Below are 26,433 nucleotides of genomic sequence, written 5' to 3' on the forward strand. Positions count from 1 at the left end.
GTGAGACAGAGAAGTTTAAAAGAGACTCTGAAAGAAATAGGCAGCCAATGGAGATTCTTCCTTGCCGAGGTCGCAGAGGACATCCACGGCAAGGCCAGAACGAAGCGCGCCGCGGCATTTTGCACCAACTGCAGGCGTTGAAGAAGGCCCTTGTTGGCCCCGGCGTAGAGTGAATTGCAGAAATCAAGCCTTGAGCCAACGAGGGCGATCACAACCTGTTTTCGTGCCTGTGGGGAAAGATAGTACGCGATTCTTTTCAGAATCCTGATGACACCCCAACAGGTGGCCACTGTCCTATTCACCTGCAGTTCCATGGAGAGCCGGGTGTCAAAAATGACGCCTAGGTTCCTAGCAGATTGTGTGGGTGTGGGGCAGATGCCTAAAGATGAGGGCCACCACTCACCTGACCACATGTCCTGGTCTTTGCCGAAGACCAGGACCTCCGTTTTGTCGCCGTTCAACTTTAATGAGTTAAGAATCATCCAGTTGGCAACAAGTTGCATACAGGACTTAAAGTTGGATGCGGTGACCTTCACGGAGTGGGTCAGGGACACCATAATCTGCGTGTCGTCGGCATACGACACTACCTCCATCCCCTGAGATCTTACAAGTCTTGCAAGGGGGGCCACGTAGATATTGAACAGGGTCGGACTCAAAGCCGACCCCTGTGGCACCCCACATTGCAACGACTTAACAGGGGAGAGGTGATCCCCAAGCATCACTCGCTGCTCTCGCTGATGTAAAAAGGAGTTCAGGAGACTCAGGGCCGGTCCTGCTACCCCTGCCTCCCTTAACCTAGATGTTAAAGTACAGGGAGACAGGGTATCAAATGCTGCTGTAAGATCCAGCAGAACTAGCACGGTAGTCTGTCCCAGATCGACTTTCCGACGGATGTTATCTGCGACCTTCGTCAATGCAGACTCTGTGCTATGTAGCTTTCTAAAGCCATGTTGGGACCCATCCAAGAATCCTGAAGCATCTAGAAAGTTGGAAAGATGGTAATTCAGATGGGCCTCCAACATCTTGGCAGGGGCCGGCAAAAGGGATATAGGCCTAAAGTTCTTCAATAGACCAGGGTCAAGGGTGGGCTTTTTAAGGAGGGGTTTTACAATGGCCCTCTTCCATACCACCGGAAAGATACCTTGCTCCAGTGCTCCATTCATAATTTCCAACAATGGAGGAAGAATAGTGTCCCTACAGTCCTTTAGTATTCTCAAAGGAACCGGGTCCATAGGACATGGTAAATGCAGTGCATGATAGCACTTACTTCAGTAGTAGGCTTTAAGTTTTCAACCTTGTTGGTGCAATCTGTTAGGTGTAAATCTAGACGTGTGTTTCTGAATTAATTCCACCATCAGTGGAGAGCAACAAGTCATTTTGGGGGTGCAAGAAATGCTGCCTAAGTCTTCTCAGGTCTCTGTAACACCTTCTTAATCTTAATGTAATCAATGATACAAGGCAGACAACAGCCCAACCAAATGCAGCGGTAAGTAAAAAATTGATTGAGACAGAGCAAAGTTATGAAATTATAATAAAAACTGGTATTGGTGTTGTGATTATCTACATATGAAAGGTCAACGTGATAAAAACATCCCATAAAGAGAAATGTACAATTGGATGAAGAAATGTAAAATGTTACAAAGAAGCAGGAAAACTGCTGGTGTTTCTAACCTCCAAGAGTTATTAATACTGGACGAATCGGTAACTGTGTTGGGGTGGAAAAGCCTCCCCATTACAAGTTCGATCCTGAGGGCTCACTAATAAATGAAGACCTGCCAGGGAATCAGTAATTCCAGATTGAAATGCTCTTATAATTCCTAATTGCCACAACATTTTCAAAAAGAGATTTTGACTATTTTAGCGGTTGAAATCTTTGTGGAAACATAAAGAGATAAGTGTTGTTCCAGCAAATCTCTTAACTTATGTTCCCAGCCATATCACCATTAAACGTCTAGTTAAACTGCTGTAGACCTATTGTACATGAAGGACATAAGAGAGACATGTGGGAAACATACAAAATTAGAAAACATATTCAGGTAAGCAATGAGTTTTCAGAAAGTGGGTTATTAATTTGGAATAGTGGATCCTTACCAACTAAACAAACACATCCAATTTATGTCTCAAGAAGATCTACTCAACCCTTGTTGCTATTGCATAAGCCGCATGCAGGTCTCTAGAGATATTTGTGTTTAGTTCAAGCTGCCCATCAATTTCGAAGTCAATAAAAAAACACATTGTAGATCGCAAACCAAATTAAAAATATAGATAAAAATAATGAAAAAAAAACCAACAAAAATCATTGAAATACAGTAAGCGAACCATGGATAATTAAAGCAAAAAATGCTAGGAAAAGGTAACGGCCAACTTAATGGAGTATAGGGTACATCAAATATGGATCCTGATGCAAGGTTTTACATTTGTACTTAAGGTTTGACATAGAGTTTAGTGCACAGTTACTCTGTCACAAACATGACGATATATCCTGTCTGCCATTTTACAACAGAATTAAATCCTAATGAACTTGCAATTAGGCAGATGGGATAACTGCGACATTTATAACAGAGTACCTGTCCACCAAACTCTAATTCAGGCCCTTAATGCCACATGCATCAAAGGAAATTGCATTCGCAAACAGTGCGAATCGCAAAAATCGGCCGTTTGCGAATGTAATTTCCATTTTTGGGATGCATTAACATTTTAGTAAGTTTCGCAATTTAAGAAATCGCAAAATTGCGATTTCTTAAATTGCGATTGCATTTAAGGAATCTCAAATTGAGATTCCTTAAATGCAATGCATCAAACTTTAAAAATTTGCGAATTCGCAAATAAGGGGAGCAAATTACCATGAAGTTGACCTTCATGGTAATTTGCGAAAACTTTGAAAAATGCACTAAAGTGCATTTTTCAAAGTTCCATTTTACACACACACATGCCCTTGGGGCATGTGAGTGTGCAAAATGTACTCCTAAGCAGATTTCAGGGGTGCAACAGAGTGTCCTTTGGACACCCCTGCACCCTTGAAATTGCATTCTTAATTTGCGAATTTTCAATGGTGAATTGCAAATTAAGAATGTCTTTCCATTCATTCCTATGGGCCTCTAGGCCCATAGGAATGGATGGGGAAGTATTCCTTAATTGCGATTCTCAAATAGAGAATCGCAATTAAGGAATTTTAAGAAATCGCAATTTTTATAGCGATTTCTTGATGCATTGCATTTTGCAATTCCTTAATTGCGATTCCTTATTTTTCGCAATTAAGGAAACGCAAAATGCAATATTGATGCATGTGCCTATTAGTCTTTTTTAATTATTGAAGTAAAAATACTCCAGCTGGACAAGGTTCAAGGCTGTAATCAATTAGGGTCCCTCCCCGTCAGATATGTCAGTGTTAAGCTCCGACTTAAGCCATCAGGTTTGGTGTCATATTTTCCAAACAGTAAAAACTAGATTTCCTAGCGACTGAACTTAATTTGTTGCTGGGATAAATCTGTCCTCTCACTCCAGCTCAAGGTTTTACCTTCTGAATTAGTAATTTTTACTGTTTCTCAAATTCCTCCAGCAGGGTAGGCTGGAAGCTGTAGCCAGACATTGGTCCACAAGGCAAGATATCTTCACCACTAGGCCCTGCTGAACCCCTTTTTCAGTGTGGTTTAACCCTCGGAGACTGGGTGAAACTGGTTTGGGTCTCACCTCACTGAGTAAGCCTCAGCATCTTGTGCTGGTCTTTCAGAGGTGGAGAAATGACTCATTTACACTTTATTCCAACTGCTGGAAAAGTTCTTTTTGATAAAGACCTGCAGCCCCCAGGTCCTCATGGCAGGTTTTTATGCACCAGGTCTCTCTCAAGTCAAGTAACCTGCAGAGAACAGTCTTCTGTGGGCTGCTGCACCCTATTTTAGCAAGGAGTCCTGCTTTTTTGTGTCTCTGAAGTAGCAAACAGGAGGGCAACCCCTTGGAGAGCAATTCCAGTTCATAGGTGTTAGCAGGAGTTAGGAGTTCATGAGTCCTGGAATCCTCTTCTTTCAGCAGTTGTCAGAAGTCCTAGAGTGCTTTTCTTTCATCAGAGTCTTCTTGTTTCAGAAATTGATTTCCAAATACAGGAGTTGTCTAAGGAGTTGGTAGTGAGTTGTCAGTCTTATCCTGTACACTAGCCAGTGATTGGAAAATTCCTTCTTGGAGTGCATTGGAGCAGATTGTGTCACCCCCATTTGGATCAGCAAGTGAAAAGAAGAAGCGTTGAGACTGTCTGTTGCTCTGCCAACTGTTCTGAACCCATCACAGATAGCTTTTCCCTGCTAAGAGTTGACAACACCCTTACCTTCCTGTGTCAAGATCAGACCAGTGTCCTCTGGCATGCTGAGTCATTAACCTCCCTGAAATACCGTGTATTGGTCTCTGGAAGTGTGAAGAGTGGCAGAATACGTTGTTCTCTCATTCTGGCTCAGGCAGGCCAAAGTACATTTTTATTTCCACTAAAGTTATCAAAAATCTAATTTCATCATTAGGTCAGATTTTGAAAACTAAGTTATATTTTTAGCATTTCCCAAAGAGCAAATATGAAATTAATACTTTAAATACACCCAAAATCCAGTCTAATATGCAAAGTGAAAAGAACTTTTAGATTTTCCATCACACCGAGGGTACCTATTTTAGATACATAGTATGCCATCTTTTTTATTGGGCACCCTGTCCTATGGGCTTTCTAGTTACCCTTTAGGGGTCACTCATTGATATAGAAAAATACATTTGTTTACAAGGGCAAGAAACGTTTCCTAGCCATGTATTATTGCAGTGTTTTTAAACTGCAGTCTACCTTGAGCACCGTGGAGCTCCTGTCAACCTTCATTTTTTTGTAATATACATGATTGGGGCAAATACATCCTTTTAGAAATTGGATTTCTGGTTGGCTAGGGCATGCGCCTAAGCCAGGCAGAAACCACCACTCTTACATGCTGAAGATAACCCCTGCTCACCCCCTTGGTAGCTTGGCACGAGCAGTCAGGTTTATCCCTGAGGCAATGTGTAAAGCGTTTGCACAACACACTCACACAGCAGCAACACACTAGGCACACTACAAAAGAAACTCCACACAAGGTTATTTGAAAAATAACCTTTGTATTATCATAAACACATTAAAAAAAAAATCACACTTTATACCCTTTGCCAACTGGCACTAGGCAATATTCACAGGGGATTATATACAGGACCAGGACAATCGGGCCACGTCAGAACCATCAGAATGCAGGTAGTAAATGTAAATCACAACCAGTAATTACTGGTACCATAATGACCTAAGCATTATCACATTAGCATTAGACACCATCCTAAAATATCATAGCATGACATTAGGCTTAAACACAGTAGGCCCAAACCTCATTAGCATAAACACATTAAGCACTAGGCCTCACCAGCATAAACTCATTATGCTATCACCTCATAAGCATAAACACATTACACATCAGTCATGGTGCATAATCATCTTAGGAAAGAACTCAGTAGTTCACCACAGTAACACTACTACAAGGTGCATACATCACCTTAGGGCCTTGCGTCCTTTCACCATCACACCTATGACCCCAGGAACGCTGGCCTTCCACTGGGGCTCAAATGCCCTATGTCCATAAATGTCAGGGAGTAGCTGGCAATGCAGCTAAGCGAGGTGCTCAATGCACTGGGGGCTGGGGTGCGCCTCACCTCTTTCTCTCCCCTCATAAGGAATGCCCAACAATGGTGCAGCTGCCAGCTCTCTCTCGCAGTGCAGCTGGAGAATTAGGCTTGGCACCACTGTGCCTTCTGAGCTCCCACTGGGACTTCTAAAATTAAATGGCCCACATGTTGCAGCTGTCCGCAACGGCGTAGCTGTGAATGAGTAAAAGAAGAACTGCCATCACTGTTCCATGAGAGCCCCACTCCGGGACTCTGAATACACAATTGCCCCCAAAGGAAAATAGGCACAGCCACCACAGTGCCCTAGGTGCCTCTCACTCGGCACTAACCATGCGCCCAACCGGCCTTCCCGGGCTGAAGACAAGGCACCGTCCTCCTCTGGTGCTGCTCCTGATGCAGAGATTAGCACTGGCACCACCAGTGCTTCCGGAGCGGCCACGCGGCTTCACATGCCTCCCTCACTTACTGGGAGAGCTCTGGGCCAACTCCAGGCACCACCAATGTGCCTCGGGGGGTCCTACTCACGGGACCCTTGGTCACCTCCCCTGGATTCTCTTGGCCGCACGCGGGCTCCCACCAGCTCTCGGGGGCCCCGCCTTCCTCCAAGGACGTCCGACTTTGCTGCAATCCAGTCCCGCCCACAACCAGGCACAACGACCTAGCTTCCTGGTTGCCACTCGAAAATGCGGTGGCCACTTCTCTGCAATAATAAAGTGCGGTGTGGGCTCCCGCATCCTCAAACACAAACGCGGGGTAGGCTCCCGCTTCTACAATGGCATAAAGTGGGGTGGGCTCCCGCTACACCGGCAATAACACGGTTTAGGCTCCCGCTGTCCTCGGGCCATGCAGGGGAATCCCAAACAGGGATCTCCTCAGGGCACGTTGCAGCCCAGCGATGCGAGTCACCCACGCTCCTCTCTCCTAGCAATTTAAATATAGCGCTTACGAGGCACTAGGGGTCCTTTAAAGTCCAAGGGGCATAGCTTGGCCCAGGGAGCCTAGCCCGCAGGGCCCTTCAGCAGGGAGGCAAGCCCTTGTGGTGGTTCCTCCTGGGCCCCAGCAGCAGCCTGCCCCAGTAAGCATAGGAACTACACAACTTTTCTGGGGTCACAGCCCCAAAATTTATATCAACATTTACTTTGTTCTGCCCTGGCACAGTGCTGGGGGAACCAGTTGCAACTGGTTCTGGGGGGTGTGGAGCACTTTGCTTACAAGGCTCCCATCCTCCTTTGTCAGGTTGGGACTCTTTCATCAGACACACCACAGGGGGCAGAGCCAGCATTCACCCAGGCAGGCACAGTCCCATTCAGGGTCTGGGGAGTACTCCTCCCACTACTCCAAATGCAGATGCCCTATTCAACCTAGCGCTGACTCATCCTGCCCCTCATGGAGCCACACACACCTCTCTAGCCCCTGTCACTCCAAAGCCAGACATGCAATCCACATCATCCCAGTGTAAGAATTGGCTTGGTAGTTTGGTTTGCCCTGTTCCCATCATGCACTGGGACAGGATCAGACTAATTTGCATATAGCCAGGTTCTGAGCTGGGATGGTGCAGTGAGCTAAAAAACGGTGTTGGATCTAGCCCTGATCTCTTGACTGGGTGAGAGTATTCTGCTTAATTCAGAAACTCTGTCCATCACCACCCCTTGTTGTTAAATATATCCACATCAGGCAGGCAGACACATAGCACACAGAAATGCCAACTTCTAAAAGTGGCATTTCTAAAATAGTTATAATAAATATGTGCACATCATTGCGTAGCATTTGTTATTACTATTCCAAACATGCCAAACTTGATCACGCTGCTCCTCTCATATCAGGAATTACCACTGAAACACTTATCAGGGAATCCCCAATGTAATCCTATGGGAGGGCAGCCTCACAGTAGTGAGAAGCCAAAATGGCTGTTTGTCACTACCAGGACATGTCACACACTTAAGGTACATGTCCTACCTTTTACCTACAATGCACCCTGCCCATAGGGCTAGCTAGGGCCTACCTTAGGGGTGACTGACATGCAGTAAAAGTGGGGTCACAGACATGGCACACACTTTAGGTGAGATCCAAAACACCACAATAGGTGAAACGTTGTCACCATATACCTTGCAATCACTCCTTTGTTGAAAAATGGGCTGGGCACCACCTGATTGCCATCTTCTATGTCTTTTGTTTCCAGTAGTATAAGGGCTTCAATACAAGTTTGGCATTGTGGGAATGGGACCGCCCCGCACAGCCAAACCCGTAGTCGAACCTCCTGCCAGATTAGGAGTTTTCTACTTCTGTAAGGCGGTTCTTCGGTGTTCCCACTGGGGTGCCTATAAAATAGGCACCGCAATGGTAACATCGAAATCAGTAATTGCCCACCATGGACTGCTTCAGTCCATGCTGTGTAGGTACTGGCATGCATGCACAGAGGGGGGGCACAACATGTGGCCCCCTGCATGCACTCCATGGTGCAGAGGCAAAAGGGCGACCCGTAGAGCTCCCTTTTTTTTCTCACCACCAAAAGTGTGGTGGTGAGGAAATTCGTAATATGCTCGGTGGGCCTCAGCAGCCCTGCCAAGCATGTTGCGGCCTCAAGACCGCCACACCACCGCCAGGGATTCCGTATCCCTTGTGGTTGCCATGATCCCAGGCCAGCCCGACCGCCCTGGTTGTAATAGGGTTGTCAGAAGATCACCACCACCCTACCTCCACGAATCTGTAGGTCCTTGGACCACCAAACTCATAATGAGGCCCTAAGACTCTATCAGCTTTCAGAAAATGTTGAAATTCCTTCCGTTTTTTTTAATATGTTTCAACAGTTTTAGTGACCCTATACTCTGTTCAAATTTGGTAACCAACGAATCTACAGATTGAAATTCAAGACTTTACTTGCCTTCCACCAGGTTTGGACAAATATTATCAAGTTTGCCAAAATAAATTACCATGTAAAACCATGCAAAACCTTGCATGCCTACAGTGGTCCTGAAGGCCACAGCAATTGGAAAAATATATTTTGCGACTCACTCTACACAGTTGGGCAGTAGAACAATACTTGGACCACTGGAGGCTTCTTTTTTGATGGTCCAGTAAAATTGTTTGATCAAATCAAACAAGAACTAGGGTTCTGTTATGCATTATGTTTAAATACCTGCTTATATATATTATTTTCTAAATTCTCTGCAAATGGTAAAGAAAGACTCCTGCAGCACTCTCTGGTAAGTTATATGATCTTTTTATGAAATAAAGCTTCAACTATATCTGTCTTTAATAATAAAATGTTAAGAAAAGAGAGTTAAGACACTTTTTCAAGATGGGGGGAGAAATGGGCAAAATTAACTGGTATTTCTAGTGAGTCTAGCAATATCAACTTGTTCCTAATGGAATGCACATTATCTTAACACATGATCGGTTCAAGGTGTTGCAATATCACATTCATTTGATATTAACATAACTCCAGCGGTGATATTGAGAAAGCAAAATGGAGCTGAATTGTTGCCTATAATGTGCAGCACCCAACGTTGCTATGTTTTTGACGAAAAGGAGTTAGAGCCTTATTGGACTTAAATATCATGAACTTCATGAAAGGACATAATTATTATGAGAAACCTGCTACTTTTTTATAAGGCTCAGGATCCAATGACACTGTATGTATCCACAAAAGCCCACAACCATAACACAAATGGGTGGAAACAAACTATACCACCTCAGGTCTGGGTCTGTTAGAACAGCATTAATGAAGCACATACATTAGACACTGTATCACATAAAGTGAGCACTGCAGGTGCTAGTTTAATTCTCAGTCTCTGGAATAGTTATTGTCTAACTGGTGTGTTAAATAGTTGAAGACCTGGATCAGAGCTATTTTACTACTTTCCACAGAAGTCAAGGGTTTCTTGTCCTAGGAACTTTAATATCATATGCTGCTTTTGGCTGGAAGTATAGCTATACTAGTTGTTTTTTAAAAGTTTCCAACAGAACATAATACAATAGCATACACAAAGCAGCAGAACTAAACAAGTACAACATTACCAAAGAGGTTCAAACCAAACAGTCAAAACAGAATGCACCACAACAATCATTCCTCAACACAACATCACTTTTGAATAATGGAGCACAAAAACACAACAGGACAAAACACCCACAGAATACATCAACTCCACAACATATTCAGACACAACTAGTATATACAAACATTCTTGTCAGGTGTTATCAGAATCCTGTTTTCAGAATACAGTGGAAAAATGTGATTGCCGCAAGAACTATCTTAACTTACCACCAAGGACATCAAATAGCACCTGTAAAAAATGTTTTGTGATCTGATCTTAGATCTTCCAGTCCACAGTCCAAGGGGGTAGAAGGACGTACAGGAGAGTATGGCAAGGCTTTGACTAGTTGTCTGTCTTCTACTTGACTCTAGAAAACTGAGGCGACAACTGTGATGGTCTTGCTAATACTGTTGTGTGTGAATATACAATTATTGCTAATTGCAATACCTTTTGTTACTTGTGTACTGTGAACATGTGCTGAATCTTATAAAAAGAGCATGTGTAAGGAAAAAGATTGACACACAACAGACCAAACACTAGCAAGACCTCAAACCACAATAACCAACAAAGCACAGACGTACATGCAGGCCAAAGGCTGAACCCACAATTTCACAAACCAGAAAACTGAATCCAACATGACTGGCAGCATCAAAGGTCATGATAACAGTTTGCAGAGCCAAGATATTGCTCTACTCATTGAAATAAAAAGTTGCATTCATACAGAGAAAATAAAACAATCTTAAATATGGGAGGGGATGGGTCTCATAAGGGCACAGACAACGAACACCAAAATGCTCTTTTAACATCACAGGAGTAGGGTCACACACCAGACTCGATAGAATAACTATTCCTAATTCCTTTAGGGATACAGCTGACAATATACTTAGTGAGGGCCCGAAAACAATGACCCTATAACAGCAATGTATTCATGACTGTTAGAAAATAAGGTACAGCAACATGTTGTAGTAACTGCAAAAACAGTTCATGATGAAACCTAATCCCACTGATATTTCTGTTTCAATCTAAAGTTATTTGGCTAGCATTTAATAGCCATACTGGAATAGAAAAGGTACAGGAAATATTTGTTAATTTATTTAGTTATGTTTCTTTTTTTCCTACTTTCTTTTTCTTAGTTTGTGGTAAAGGACTAAAACATGTCCCTATGTGGACACTTCGACGTTTTCAAATAAATAACCCTTGTCAGCATGGTCAGTTACTTAAAATATAAGTAGTATGTGTACATATTGGTTATTCATGGATAAAATTAATCTCTTTCATTATCTCCCACAAAAATCCCAAAGTGTGAGGAATAGGTTATGTATGAATGTCTTTGGTATTTATATGGTGCAAGCCTGGCAGAGTGTTCTACAGAGCCAAAGACAAACAAAAAGTCAACAAGTGAGGGGAGGGGTAGCTGAGCTGTGGACAGTTGATTCCCTTTGATGTAGTGTTCTTTAAAGAGGCGAGTCTTCAACTTTTTCCTAAATTGGAGCTACATTGGGGTGGGCCTAATAGATACAGGGGTGTTGTTACAGATCATGGGTGTATAGAAGGAAAAGGACAACTGCCCTGTTCTTTTCTTTTTTACACAACTTAGTCAGCAGCCATTTTTTTGTCCTGGCTGCCGGTGTGCCAAGATCCTACAAAGATGGTGAGCTTGTCTCTATGATAAGTGTAGCTAAGGTTGGTTGTGATGGCTTTGTAAATGATTGCAAAAAACACAGTTGATGGACAGAATGTAGAACAATGTCATACATTCACCCCAGTACAAGGATCTGGGCCTAAATCCATTGTTTTTTGCACTCCACACCACCCTGGGTTAGAAAACAGAAACCGGTCCTTGGATGCTTGATTCCGGTCTGGGAAAGACATGGCTTGTTAGTTCGGACTGGACTGTTCCCATGAGGCACAGGGTCAAAGCTGATTTGCATATAGCCAGTGTCTAACCCAGGGTGGTGTGGAGTGCAAAAAAACGATGGATTTAGGCCCAGATCCTTGTACTGGGGTGAATGTATGACATTGTTCTACATTCTGTCCATCAACTGTGTTTTTTGCGGCTTTGTAAATGAGGCAGTGGGTTTTGAAGATGGTGCAGGAAGGCAACGGGAGCCAATGAAGTTCCATCAGTATAGGGATACAGTGATAATTTTGCTTCAGGATGAAATGTGATGCAGCATATAAGGGTGCCAGTGTTGAGTAGTATATGGGAGGCTATGTAGCAGGCATTATCATCGAGCAGGCATTATGGGTTGACTTTCTTTAGAAAATAGAGCTGCTACCATGCAATCTTTGTTTTGTGGCAATGTGTTCCTTGAGTGTGAAGTTGGTTAGGTTAGGGAAAAGTGTTGCATCAGAAAGAGTTGTCTGGGGCAGACTTTTAAACAATGAATAAGAGCAGGGTGTGGGAACAGTTGGTCGAAGAACACACCGTAGAGGTCTATTTGCTCTTACTTAAGGGTGTTCTATGTTGTAAATTGTCTTTCATTTCAATGGAAAATGTCATCTTCATCTCTGGTCCATTGTCTTGAGTTGTCATTGCCAAGCCATTTAATTCCTATTGTAATGGCAATACTTCCTAATTGAAATCCGTGGCATTGTAAACATACACTCAAAGGTCAGGAAATACACTCAAAGATCAGGAAGTGAATCTTTGAAATGTAAGGGAGGTACTGAAACAGTATGTTTTTATGATTTTGGAGCCTGGACATCTACTTTCATTCATACTTGAGCATGTGGAAGACTATGTGAAAGACCTAACACCATCATGGAGCCATGGCACCTAACATAGTTAATTTATTTCTGATTTCCTACTTTTCACTGATTCCAGTTACCATATGTTGCACTTATAATTAAAATTACAACACTGGAATTCAGGACTGTCTATTGATTTTTTTTTTTTTATAAATGTTTTATTGACAAACAAGACTGGGCAGTATACAATATCAATTTAAAAAAAAAACAAGACAGAACAACAGAATATAAGATTAAACAGTCCCATCACATCTCCTGGCGTCTTTGTTTAGCCACAGTTAAGCCATGTATATTTAACAAGGACCCCCTGAAAGTATGAATCGTATAATTCCTAGGTCAGGGAAAATAATGTATATGCAAAGTAACAACCTAGGCAATCAAAATTTACACAAACTTATTAATAAAGAATAATAAATAAATAGCTACAACTGACTAAAAGACATCATTTTTTATTATTTTATAGTTAAAACAGTAAACATTTCATTCGCATAACACAAGGTTAAAAAAATCACAAAAGTATTAACAGTTAAAAATTAATTAAACAGTAGACAGTAAATTCATTATCTATAATACTTAAAAATGTAACAGTCGATACCACCTTTTTTCCTTCCTTAAGCTTCGGCAACCCCTGACGCGAAAGAAGTCAGAATAAGAAGCAGGCATCCTAAACTTGATCGCTTCTTTGAAAAGACAAAACAATTTTCCTTACCAGCAGTAAGTATCTACTCTAGAAGAAATGAGTATCCCAAGATTGACCAACTTAGAATAAAGAATAATGTTAATTTTATACACATTCTTTTATTGTGTATCTATTTTGACTTTTCTTAAATTAATACAGAAACTTCTTTGGGACCTGAAGAAAAATTGCTTGCTCCTGACCCCATAAAAATATATATTGAACATATGAACCATAAAGAATTTTATTGGTCATAGTGCAATTGACAGATAATTAGGTCAATTTTCTCATCCATCATTCGTAAATTGTTTCATCTCCCTTTTGGATCAGTACAAGGAAATGACAAGAATAGAGGAAAATATAGATTAGATTGCTCCTTAAAATCATGTATGTTTTTAAACTATAGCTACTAAAAGACAAAGTTTTATATGTTAAATCTCTCCTGTATTGAATTGTTTATATGTGTGAAATTGAAATGATATGCATCTCTATTCTTATAGATATTACGTGGCTACTCCAGGAAGAAGGCGCTGGCCGCCGAAACGCGCGTAGAGTCATATAATTTCGCCACTCATCTATTATAGATAATGAATTTACTGTCTACTGTTTAATTAATTTTTAACTGTTAATACTTTTGTGATTTTTTTAACCTTGTGTTATGCGAATGAAATGTTTACTGTTTTAACTATAAAATAATAAAAAATGATGTCTTTTAGTCAGTTGTAGCTATTTATTTATTATTCTTTATTAATAAGTTTGTGTAAATTTTGATTGCCTAGGTTGTTACTTTGCATATAGCCACAATTAAGCCCCAGAAAACAAATAATAACCCTTAAATAAAATTCCTATCTAAGTACCCCAATAATACCCGTAGCCTATAGCAATATACATCTTACAAAAAGTTACCCCAGATCTTAACGAATTTTCCTATTGATGTAATTCCTCTGATCTTGGCTAGTGACCATTCCATAGTGTAAATTTCATTAACAAGAGCCCACCACTGCATTGTATGAGGTGGGTTCACAGAAATCAATGCTCTGGCTATCACCAATCTTGCACAGGACAATAGAATATTTAACAGATCTTTGTTTAAGCTATTAGGTGAATGTATACCCAGTAAAACCGAAGCTGCTGATAAGGCAAAGCCAATCACTTGTTTTTGAAGTAAAATATTTTCAATTCCCGTCCAATATTTAGCTAATGACGGGCATGAGTAGAGCATATGTTCTAAGTCGGCTGCCACCAGACCACATTTAGGGCATTTGGTGCGCTCACTAACTGTATTGTTTTGCGACCATTTGGAAATTCTTTGTGGCGTGTAGTACAAGTGACACACAGTTTTGGATAGTTGGAGTCTTAAGCTTGAAGATTGTACCACTCTATTAATGTTACAAAATGCAGAAGATATATTCTGGGCAGTTACGTTGAGTCCTAATCTAGTAGTCCATTTTAATGCCAATTTAAGACAGTCATCTATTCTGTATTGACTAAGGCACTTGTAAGCCACACTAATGAGCGATTTCTTATTACCCGAGTATAAACAAGCCCAGATATCAGAGTCACTAATTCAATCAAATTCATCTTACGTACAAAGAAATCTCTTATTTGCATATATTTGAAGCGCATCATATCTGGCAGTTTATACAAGAGTTTAAGAGTGTCAAAATGTAACAAACCCACTGTACCGTATAAATCTCCTAAAGACTTGATGCCAAAATCGGCCCATCACGCCCTACTTTATCACTAAAAATACCCGGTAGCCCTGGGTTATCCCACAGTGGCAGTTCAGTATGAAAAAAAGTAGTTCTACAAGTAGTCAAAATTAAATTCCAAATTCGTACTTCATCCTTAGCAGTCCTAAATCTTACTTGTTTAAAATAATTTGGGTTGTGCAGTCTTGCCAAAAATTGGTTTGCATCTCTGCCAAGCATAAACTGATGAAAAAAACATTGGTTATTAATAACATAAAGACTACGGAGACGTCTCAAAAAAGTAGCAAAGAAATATGTTCTAAAGTCTGGGAAATTAAGACCGCCCTTATCAAGTGGGAGCTTTAATATCAAAATTGATCTTCAAGACTTTCTATAGCCCCATATAAAGCTACTGAGAATGCCATCCAATTTTTTTAAAAACAAATTATGCACACATAAGGGAATAGACCTAAAAAGATATAAAAATGTCGGTAAAATAGTCATCTTAATTAAGATGGTTCGCCCTAAGAGATTAAGCGGAATCTTGTGCCATTTTTTCAGAGGGCGCCCACTTTCTTGTTGTACACTCTTCTTTCTTCTTTAGGAGAGACTGAATAATTAGATAACCACCAGAAAACATTTGGGCTCAAAGTATCTGGTAGGATAAATCCATGATGGATAGTACACAGTCACTAGTTTAATTTTAATTTTCACATTTTATTTGCAGTCGCTTTTTCCATCTGGTCCTGAAGAAAGCTTGGACACATTGTCCATACGAGCTGAAACATGTCGACCTCAATACACTACGCCACTACATAGTTATTATTTAAAACTATTAGGCGTTGTTTTTAAAGCTTGACCCTAGGATCATACCTATTAAATTTAATTTTGGTCCTATAAGTTAATTTTACTTTCACTGTTCTTTCACATTTTTTTCTCACTAGCACTGCACTCCATTAGCACTACCTGTGAAACACTGTGGTCTGGAAAATATTTTCAAAATCCATCTCCGCATCAATACTAGGTGCGTTGGGTGAGATCTGGATTTATGATATATCTCCCACGTGACGATACTCCACCAGTTGGGTGGGCTGATGGGAATTTCTTTCCAGCCCAGTGGTATCACTTGTGTGTTTTGATGGATTCACGGTTCTAGATCTGACACAACACACAAACAGTCTTGTGGACCAGACAACTCTTTTCTGTTTTTCTAGTAGCATAAGGGCTTGAGTTGCCTTGGTCGTTAAGTATGCCCTTTTGACCCTCCTTATATTATTTTTCTAGGAAATTGAACTAGCTCTGCTCTCGCTGGCCACAGGGAAAGCTATGGGCCCTGATTGCATTCCTCTCGAGTTTTTTAGGACATTTAGGAATGTTCCGAAGGAAGACTTATTGATTACATTCCAGGAAGCTCAGAGGGGATTTCCACCAGGGTCTTGGAACCAATCCATATTAATGGCATTTCTAAAAAAGGACAAGCCTTCTCTTAATCCGGCATCATACAGACCTATATCGATGATAAACGCTGATAGTAAGATATTTTCGAAAATATTAGCTACTCGCATGTCATCAGTAATATCCTCCATTGTTTCGTGTTGGCAACATGGTTTTATCCCTAACAGGGACACAGCGGACCGCGTTCGAAGAGTAATTAGTTTGATGGATTGGGCACAGGGCACCAATACACCTATAGGAATCACCCTGTTGGATGCCGAGAAGGCATTCAACAGGGTGGCATGGCCTTATCTTTGGGATGTCCTGGCCCTAAAAGGCTTTGGACCAAGAATGATTGTGGCGCTGAAATCCTTGTATCAGTCACCAACGTCTTGTGTCAAGTTTGGACTATGGAATTCTAACCCATTCCCTATCTTTCGCGGCACTCCACAAGGCTGCCCGGCATCTCCACTGCTTTTTTCCATCTATATTGATACCTATCTTAATCGACCAAATCAAGCTGAAGAAATAATGCCAGTGGAAGTTGCAGGTACCGCTTACAGGGCGCTAGCATATGCTGACGATGTGGTGGTGATCACCACAGATATTAGAAAGGCAATGCCAAAAATTGAAGAGATCGCGGCCCAATTTGGGATTTTTTCAGGATACAAGTTGAATCCAGCTAAAACCCAAACTATATTCGTAGACCAGAATCCACCAACAGACCTTAATATAATAACCACAGCGGCATATTTGGGCATTAAGCTAACAACCCCGATCTCGGAAATTCCCAAACTCAATTTTACTCCTATCTTGAAAAAGGCAAATAATACTCTGGAGCGTATAGATCATGTACACTTGTCCCTACATGGCAGAAACAACGTATTAAAAATGTTAATACTTCCAAGATTTCTATATCTTTTCCGAACTGTACCTCTTGAATTCCCAATAGAATTTTTTAAACAACTTGAGAGAATGGCTGGGAGATTTCTTTGGGGGTATAAACGTCATCGTAGAGCTTTCAAACAGTTAACTCTACCAAAGGCCAGAGGGGGATGGAGCACTCCACACTTCCTGTTTTATTATCTAGCATCAATTTTGCAGTTTATAAGTCCTCTAATCATTGGTACCAAAGCTACAATTTATGAAGCACATTCCCCGTCGATTTATGAAATTCCTTTAGGGGCTGAAGCTCGCGGCTGCTTGCTAAAAAATATAGAACCGAGCTATTACAAAAAAACTAAATTTAAGATCGTAACTGCAGCATATCGGGCATGGAAGATTATTAAGCGACATATGGGGATCCCAAAAATTTTGAAATACACTCCGCTGACATCTAAGCAAATTCTTCCTCCTATCTTCAGGGATCACATTATGATAAAATGGTTCAAACAAGGAATTAATTGCATTGGTGACCTATGGCAGAATGATGAAACAATTCCTTTTCAGACCCTTCAAACTAAATTTAAGATTTCAACTCTTGATTACTTTAAATACTTTCAATTGCATAGTTATTTTAAAACCCTATCACTTACCGAACACTCAGGCCTTCAGAAGATTCACTTAATTGAGTCTTTATATACCAAAAGAAAGATCAGCTTTATTTATAATATGTTGATCTTAGTCTATTCCGATGACCTAATACTAACACAAGAGCGATGGGCAACAAACCTGGGGGTAACCGATGTGTTAATCGAAGACTCCATTTTGATGGCTAACTCCATTCTCCTGACGGGCAGATCCCGAACTCAACATTATATGGTTCTTTTCGATTTATATCATACCCCGGCAACAATCTCCAAATGGGAAGCTTCACCATCTATAGCCTGCAAAAGATGCTTGTTAGAGGCAGCAGACGCAACTCACATGTTTTTTCTTTGCCCACAGCTATCATGTGTTCTCTCTGAAATACAATATTTTGTGTCTTTAATACTTGGAATCACTATAAATCTGACTTCAGAGCTGGTAATGATAGGGATATCTTCTGAAAACATATCAGATGATAAAAAAAGTTGATATTTATTTACATGTCTGTATACCGCGCTTGTACAACTCAGGAATGGATTAGCCCAGACCCGCCATTATTTCATATTTGGAGAGCTCGGCTGTTAGCTAAGTATAACTTAGAACGTGCCATCTATGCTGTGAAAGGTCGCAGAAAAAAATTGCTGGGGGAGAAAATCTGGGCCCCAGTGCAGGACTGGATTCAGCGGGAACTAGGGGGGTAGACGGCTTGTCTTTATTAGTTACTGTTTAAATATGATCCATCATTGTTTATTTCTATGTTGATCATTTACTGAATTGCTATGTGTCGATTTCTTCTTTTCTTTCTCTTTTTTTGACTTTCTAATAATGTCTTGTATCTGACTTGCTTGCAATTAAAAAAAACTAGAGAAAAAAGACAGCTAAGTCATCGGCATAAGCTGTAATTTTAAGAATTTTAGCTTCATGCTGGAAAGGAATGATGTTAGATTGCTTCTGAAGAGCATTAATGAATGGCTCCATTGAGAGAGCAAATAGCAGGGGTGATAACGGACACCCCTGATGTGTCCCCCTTAAGATTGGAAAGTTAGAAGACATCAAACCCGCATAGCTTATTTTTGCGTTAGGGTCCCTATACAGAGCCTGTATGCTTCTCAGATATCGTCCCTTCAGGCCGAATTGGTTCATAACCCCCCAAAGATAATCCCACCCCACTCGGTCAAACACTTTTTCAGCTTCTAGTAGTATCATTCCGAGTGCGTTGAGATTCGTTGCTGCCACATCAAAAGCGGTTATGGCCATATTTATATGGGCCGTTGTATCCCTCCCTACCACGAAGCCATGTTGTTGAACATTAACTAGTCTCGGCATAAGTGGTGCCAACCGTGTAGCGAGAAGTTTAAAGTATGCTTTCGCGTCCACGTTTATCAAAGAAATGGGTCTATAAGACCCATATTGCGTTGGCGTATTTTTTTTTTTTTTAAACATAATTTTGGCAGTCTTCCATGAGTCAGGTGCTTTCCCTGTTTCTCCAATTTGATTAATAACTAAACAAAGAAGTGGTAATAGTTCATCCGCACAAATTTTATAGACCTCTATAGGAAGTGTGTCCTCACCTGCGGCCTTATTAGAAGGGAGAGAGGTGATAGCAAGTCTCAGCTCAGTTAGTGTAACCTTTTCCTCCAATCATTCAATGCTTTCTTGCTCTAAATAATCACCCTTGGGCAGGTTCTTATTTATATATACTTGTATATTGCCCTCAGTGGGACAGTTCTCAGGGGTATACAGCTTACCATAGTATGAAACAAACTGATCCATTATTTGTGCCGGTCGAATATACATAGCGTCCTGGGGACCCTTAATAGATTTCATTAAAGTGGTTGCTCGATCGTCCGCCACTTTGTATGCAAGAATCTTCCCTCCCTTGTCTCCGCACTCATATTGGGAAAGTTTAAACTTATGAATTTTAAAACTATTTCTCTCCCTGAACGAGCTTTTCAGAGCAGAACGAAGAGCAACTAGTTTAATTTCTTGCTGAGCAATATCTTGTGTACTTTGAACCCCTAATCTAAGAGTGTCAGCGAGATGTTTTTCAAGTGTCATAATATTAGATGTTACCTTCTTAATCTCTTTCTTGCGATCTGCATTTTGTTTAAGTATAAACTGCTGAGCAAAACCTCTAATACAGGCCTTACAAGCGTCCCATACGGATAGGAGTGTAGCTGTATTAATATTTATTTCAATAAATTCTTTATTGTGCTCCTTGAGTTGTGATATGAAAACAAGATCCGCTAATAAATATCTGGGGAAAGAAAAAGATTTAAGTTCCGGAGCCCTTTGTGGTATGTTAAACAGAAAAAGTATTTGGTTAAGATCTGATGTTACTCTTGGACAAATCTCCATAAAACCTGTTTCAATAACTTTATCCGAAGCCCAGGCCAGTTCGATGCGTAAACACTGTTTGTGAGGTGGGGAATAGTACGTATAACCAACTATACAAGGATGCAAATTCCTCCAAACATCTTTAACATTATGTAAGCGTGCTAATTCCAGTATCGCAGCCCGAGTCTTTCGCATACGTCGAAACAAACCTTTCTTAGTTACATCCTGATCGTAGTTCATAACACAATTAAAGTCCCCCATGAGTATCAATTCAACCTCCCAAGCAAGTAATTCAATATTCATCCAGTCAAAGATGCGTGGTTCATCAATATTAGGCCCATATATGGCACAGAAGACATATTTGCAATTTTCCAATTCGATTTGAGCGATCGCCCATCTACCTCCACTGTCTGAAGACGTTTTTATCACTTCCCCTCGTAATTGCCTTTTCTTCAGAATCGCCACTCCCCGTATAGGTGCATTTAATGTTGTACCGATCACCACTTCATAGCCAAGTTTCCCCAGTAGTTTCTTATCCTTATCACAAATATGTGTTCCAGTTAGCAGGAGCAGATGTGGATTATACATTTTCAACTCCTCACACACAAGCCGCCTCTTATTCTTATTATTAAGGCCTGCTACATTCCAGGATAAACATCTAATTTGATACATTGAATATATTTAACAAATCTAAGCATTTTATCATTTTCTGTAATTCCATCATTATAGCCAATCTGCTATCTTCAATATTAACCGCCCTAATGCTTGTTTTGTCATTTTTTACTTTAACCCCCCCTCCCCAACCACTGGACCCCCCACCCTCCCCGAACCAACCCCCCACCCCTATGTTCCTAAAGGGAGAACCACCCTCTAACTACCGCTGCCGCTGGAAGGGCAGCCAACTAGGGGTGCAGCTATCTAAAGATCTGTCTCCTCCCTATATCTAGGACTTGCATCAGCCAGCCATTTTTCAAACAAAAAAATAAACATAATCATACAATTAAGCTATCCCCCTTCAAAGTTTCTAAATAAGACAGGACTGTCTATTGAAAGGAATAGTATTTAATTTCAGGCTCAAACTACTAAAAGGCACTCCCACATTTCGACTATTCAAGTAGTATGGGCCAAACAGTGGAGTTGACTTTGTGAGATTGGAGCAAAAGTAAGTTGTGGGGTGAAGGACGTTTGTGTATGGGGTGAAGTTATTTGGGACCCTGAAACCAACACCTAGACATTAGAGGGACACTCTGCTGCTTCATATACACTGACTTCACTGACTGTGTCTGGAAACATTGTCCCTTTCCTAGTTGATGTAGGACGTTTTAGCGCCATCTCCTCCGCTTGCTTCCTCTCCCTCCGACTGCTCAGGAAGGTCTTCGGATGGAGTGGAGAAGTGTGGCTCAATGGTTAGAGCGGCAGACCCTGATGCAGAGGTCTAGCCCAGGACCAGGGTTCAATTCCCCGCCTCGGTGGGTCTTGGGCTCAAAAATTCCACGGACCTGATAATTCTCGCCTCGGTGCCTATTCCAATCATGGAGTCCCACTCTGCAACTCTGGGCAATAGCTTGCTTAATCTCCACAACAGCCCCCACAACGCTAAGGATGCCTGGCCTTCACCCTGGGGGTGCCCAGGAGTGGACGCCTCACAGGGAAAGCCAGGACGGGTTCCACAGCGGTATTCGTACAAGCGCCTTGAGACCCTTGCGGGTGAGTAGTGCGCTATACAAGTATCAATTTACATTTTACATTTACATCCCAAATAACACCAGGTGAAAAGTCACGCAACCTCTCATCACCAGCAAACTAGACTACGGCAACTACCTCTAAGTAGGAATAACAGCCCAACTTATAACAAGACTCCAGACTATCCAGCACAAATCAGCCAGACTCATCCTGGACCTCTCCAGACGAACGCACATCACCCCACACCTCAGGAAACTCCACTGGCTACCAGTTACGAAGAGATGCCTGTTCAAGCTGGGCGCCCACGCTTACAGGGCACTACACAACGAAGGACCAGCATACTGCAACAAATGCGCACGGGTAGAAAGTGGAGAGCTGATTGGAGATGGATGAAGTTCTGGTACTAGCAGCATCTGTGGTATTAGGGTATTTTCTTTGAAAGCTCTATTTAACCTTACTTAGAAGACCCAAACAAACTGAGGTTGTGGACATTTATTTTGTACAAGAACCTACTCCGTTGCTCACTACTCTTCATGTGACATCAGACTGCTGTGGAAGACGAAAATGCTGCTTTGAGATAGTTCCTACCTGGGCAATATCTACTTGGCACAATCAGAACTAGAAGGTGAGATTGCGGTCAAGTACACAGATCACTATGGTTTTTTTACCCAACCCTATCTGTGAAGAATTATTATGATAAAATCAATTGACCAATGAGGAGCAACCCATGCTGGAGCGAAATCACCACAAATAATGCAGCGCCTTCATGTAACCCTCCATCTAAAATAGTACCGCATAAAAGTGATAACTTGCAAAAAAAAACAAAAAAATCTTAAAGCAGTAATCACCACCCCTGTGCAGTTACTCACAGAGGCTGCAGTCACAGGGCCCAGCCTGAAGCCAAGAGCCCTTACTCGCTGGGGGCCCCCTATCTGAATATTATTACTGAAATATTATCACTGTATCTCTTGTTTAAGCCAGCAAGACGCACCTGGAGCTATTCAAATGAGTCAGTCACACCAGGTTTGCTTTTGTAGCAGCCATATTGTGGACGAACACATTTCCAGGTGACTGTGCTCTGGAGGAATCTGTGTTCTCTGCGATGCTGTATCAGGGAAAGCTGTATTTTTTCACACTATCAATTCGTTTCATTGAAACCATTATGGTGTTAAGTTAAGGTCACAACGTAAACCTCCCCTGAGCTCGACGTGTTTTCATAACATCAAAGGAAAACCTTCCCGGGCTCGACGTCCCCTGACGTGCTGCACATGGGAAGAGGTTTTTTTTTTATTCCTAAAGACTTCCCTGACTTTTTTCTTGGCCCGCGTTTGCAATTGGTTCTTTTCCAGGTATACCAGCAGGAATGTAAATATGGAATGAATCAACTTTTTCCGCATTTTCTCCGGCAGACCGTTTATGAGGAACAGATTTTCCACAGCGGAAATTAAAAAGTACATAAAACTGAGGCACTGTGGTGTTGCCGAGAAAAGCACCAGCGCTCCATGTCGCTTAGCAGAGTGGCATTAACGGAAAGTACAAAGTTTGTTTCAATTAGCTTTGTTTTTCTTCCAGAAGATGGATGGCCGCGGATCCAGAAAACAGGGTTATTGAAAAAGTGATTTGTATTGTTACACTGGAGAGCTTTCATAGCGAGTTTTCTTTCTTCCTCTCAAATTTTTGGGTGGGAAATCTTAGACTATAAATGTCTGCAATAAACTAGATTTGTTTCCGGGTCTGAATAAAAAAATATTCGCGTGCCATTCAACATTCTGGCGAGGCAAACTGTTTTTTTGGAACACTCAGGACTTCGAATTTTTTGCTCATTTCCGTGTACCTTTTTGAAAATTTGCTTTGAATTTCTGGATGATGCTTTCGGATGTTGGTAGAAATATTCGCTGTAACTTAATTTTGGGCCCATGTGGCAATACCTGTCTGAACATTTGACAAAAAGAGTGAAATGCTAGTTGTAATATAAGTAACATCTGGGTTTCCATTCGAAGGTGAATAGTGCGCAGGAAAAACATAGGCCGTCACTACGAGCGGCCACTCGATTCAGAGGGAGCCCCAGGCAGACATTACTGGCCCTGTTAGATTTGCATTTTTTCACCAAGAGATTTTTGCAGCAAAAACAGGTAAAATTTCTAAACGTCAGGAGAATCAGACCTGCAAGCACCAACTCCTACAGTTATTCCTCACATCCAGGGCTTTAAGTTGGATTCAAAAAACTGGTGGGGATGTCAAAGGGGCGTGGCCAATGTAAGTAAGGGCGTGGCTTAAAAACACATAAGCTAAAAATCTGTGCTTAGCCTTGCGTGCCGTCCGATTTGTTTTTTGCGTTTTCTGTCATTGCATCCAGATATATGATACAACAAGTGGCATCATACCTACAACAAGGCAGTACTATTGGCTTTGTCAATGGTTGTTAGTTGCATAAGACAAATAAGCAGCACCTATGGATTGTTTTATGTAATATTGAAAAAGCTTCCGCTTAAAGACCTGCTGACACCACGACGATGTTGCTGCTCCTGAGTTTCAAAACGAGAAGGGAAATCCAGAGAGAAAATGACTCTCTTTAAAGGATTTCCCTTCCCCTACAACCCCCACCTGTCATGACGTCATGACGTAATTTCTCCACTAGTGGAAATGAGCAGTGTGAGCAGCGCACATTTATGTACCTACTGTCACTGCAGTCCGGAAAAAAACGGACCGCCAGTGCCAGGGCACAAAACAGAGCCCGATAGAGACCCGTTTGGGGGCCCCCTTAATAAAACTGCTGGGGGCTTATTTATGAGCCCTTGCGTCACTTTTGCGCTGCCGGTGCGTCACTTTTTGTTACGCACCAGCTGTGTAAAAAATGTGCCATGTTGCATCATATTTATAAAGTGACGCATCTAGGTAAATTCGTCACTTTGTAAACCCCTGCGCCACATTATACCTGCACCAGGTATAATGTATGCAGGGGGGGCGTTCCGATGCAAGAAAGTGTTGTAGAAGTGACACAGTGAAATCTATGAGATTTTACTGCGTCACTTCTACGACGCAAATGCATCAATATCTTACCCTTGCCTCAGGGCAGGCGTAAGACTGACGCAGGCACATTTCACATGAGACTTGCCCATGTGTAATGACCCATTGCTGGAGCTGCGTCACTTTTGTGACACACTCCAGCAATGCGTCAAATTTGGCGCCTACAGATACATCAGAAATATTGACGTATCTGTGACTCCTTGCGACATGATGCGTCATACTGTAAATATAACGCATCATTGGTGTCGCAAGGAGGGCGCAATGAAAAGTGACGCATCGCTGTTTTCTCGCAGTGATGCGTCACTTTTCATAAATGAGGGCCCTGGTGCTCAGACCTGGTGAAACCCGGCCCACTTAAAGCCCTGCTCACATCTCAGTAGACCCTCAGGATCCCACTCTGTATGGACTGGATGTTCCTGCTGACTGAGCTACCTTACCACCAGTACTGATAATTCACGGGGTAGTGAAACACCAGCAAATTCCCACCCACTTGTAATGAAGGCCATAATGTAATGCTGCACTATAGCAATCATCCACATGCAATTTTTATAGGTGCAATTGTAAAACTTCCAAATGTTAGTAGGTTGGCAATGGAAAACCTTATTCATTTTGGAGGCAGGTCTTAATCCAGAAGAGGATCCACAGAGGAATTTCTTTCTCCCTAGGGATTATGTGGTGGAGGGTTAGCGGTGGGTGTAATGGACACTTCCACAATTGCTGGAGGGGGTGCTAAAGACAGAGGAGATTCCGCCAGTAAAGGAAAAAGATTCTCCCTCACATGTTTCACTTCCTTCTGAAAATGGAGAATTTACATTTACTTATGCAACTTTCAGGAGAAAATATCTCACCTTTTCAATTATAGTAAAGGATCAAAGGCAATTTTCTTTTGCATATTTATAAGTTAGTTATGATTTCAGAAACTTTCTGAAAATCCCCAAACTGAAACGCCTACTGATTGTAGCTTTACCCATATGTATAACGTTGTGTGCATAATAAATTTACAGGTGCATACTCATTTTGAAGTAGATATTTGCTTTCACGCTCATTAATAAAGGAAAAGTGTCAGTTCATATCAAGTTCCATTGTTCCACCAGTTTTCTTCCTTCCTCCCTTAGGATGAGCAGCTGTCAGGTCAATGTTCACTGCGGAGCCCAAAGCCATCAAGAGCAGGGATGAATCTACCTTCTTGTGATGGAGAGTACTTCTGCACACCAGAGAGATCCCATAAATACCTCCAGGCCAGTGTATCTGAGACATCAGTGATGGACCTCACGGAGTGCGCGAGGCCACAGATTTCAACCTACGGAGACCGGCTTGGCAGGCCCACCAGATCCAGGTACAGCAGAGCTATTACACAAGCAGAGATGAATTCACTGCACTTACATGTACCACTTAAGCACACCACACCACTGGAAGTTTCACTGTTATTAGGGGTGTGCAAAGTTTATATTACGCAAGGTTAGTCTACCCTAGATCCCAGTTGCCTCTGATTAGTTAATTTATTGTTATTCATAATAGGCTATTCTCAACAAAAAAACTGAAAGTACAGAATTGTTACAAAGTAGGAAATATATACAGTTTTGAATTTCCAGAAGAGGATGAATCA

The 26,433-nt window shown here is 41.6% G+C and overlaps 1 protein-coding gene across 1 annotated transcript in view; it reads left to right on the forward strand.

Moving 5' to 3' along the window:
- LOC147683825 (uncharacterized) overlaps positions 1–26,433 on the forward strand; it is a 1,174,400-nt gene that overhangs the window by 648,339 nt on the left and 499,628 nt on the right. Inside the window, exon 4 of the mRNA XM_086944225.1 lies at positions 25,943–26,163. Within this exon, the coding sequence (XP_086800351.1) occupies positions 25,943–26,163 (221 nt within the window). The remainder of the gene's footprint in view (positions 1–25,942; positions 26,164–26,433) is intronic.

This window comes from Lissotriton vulgaris, chromosome 11 (genome assembly GCF_964263255.1).
Source record: "Lissotriton vulgaris chromosome 11, aLisVul1.2, whole genome shotgun sequence".
NCBI classification, from domain to species: domain Eukaryota; kingdom Metazoa; phylum Chordata; class Amphibia; order Caudata; family Salamandridae; genus Lissotriton; species Lissotriton vulgaris.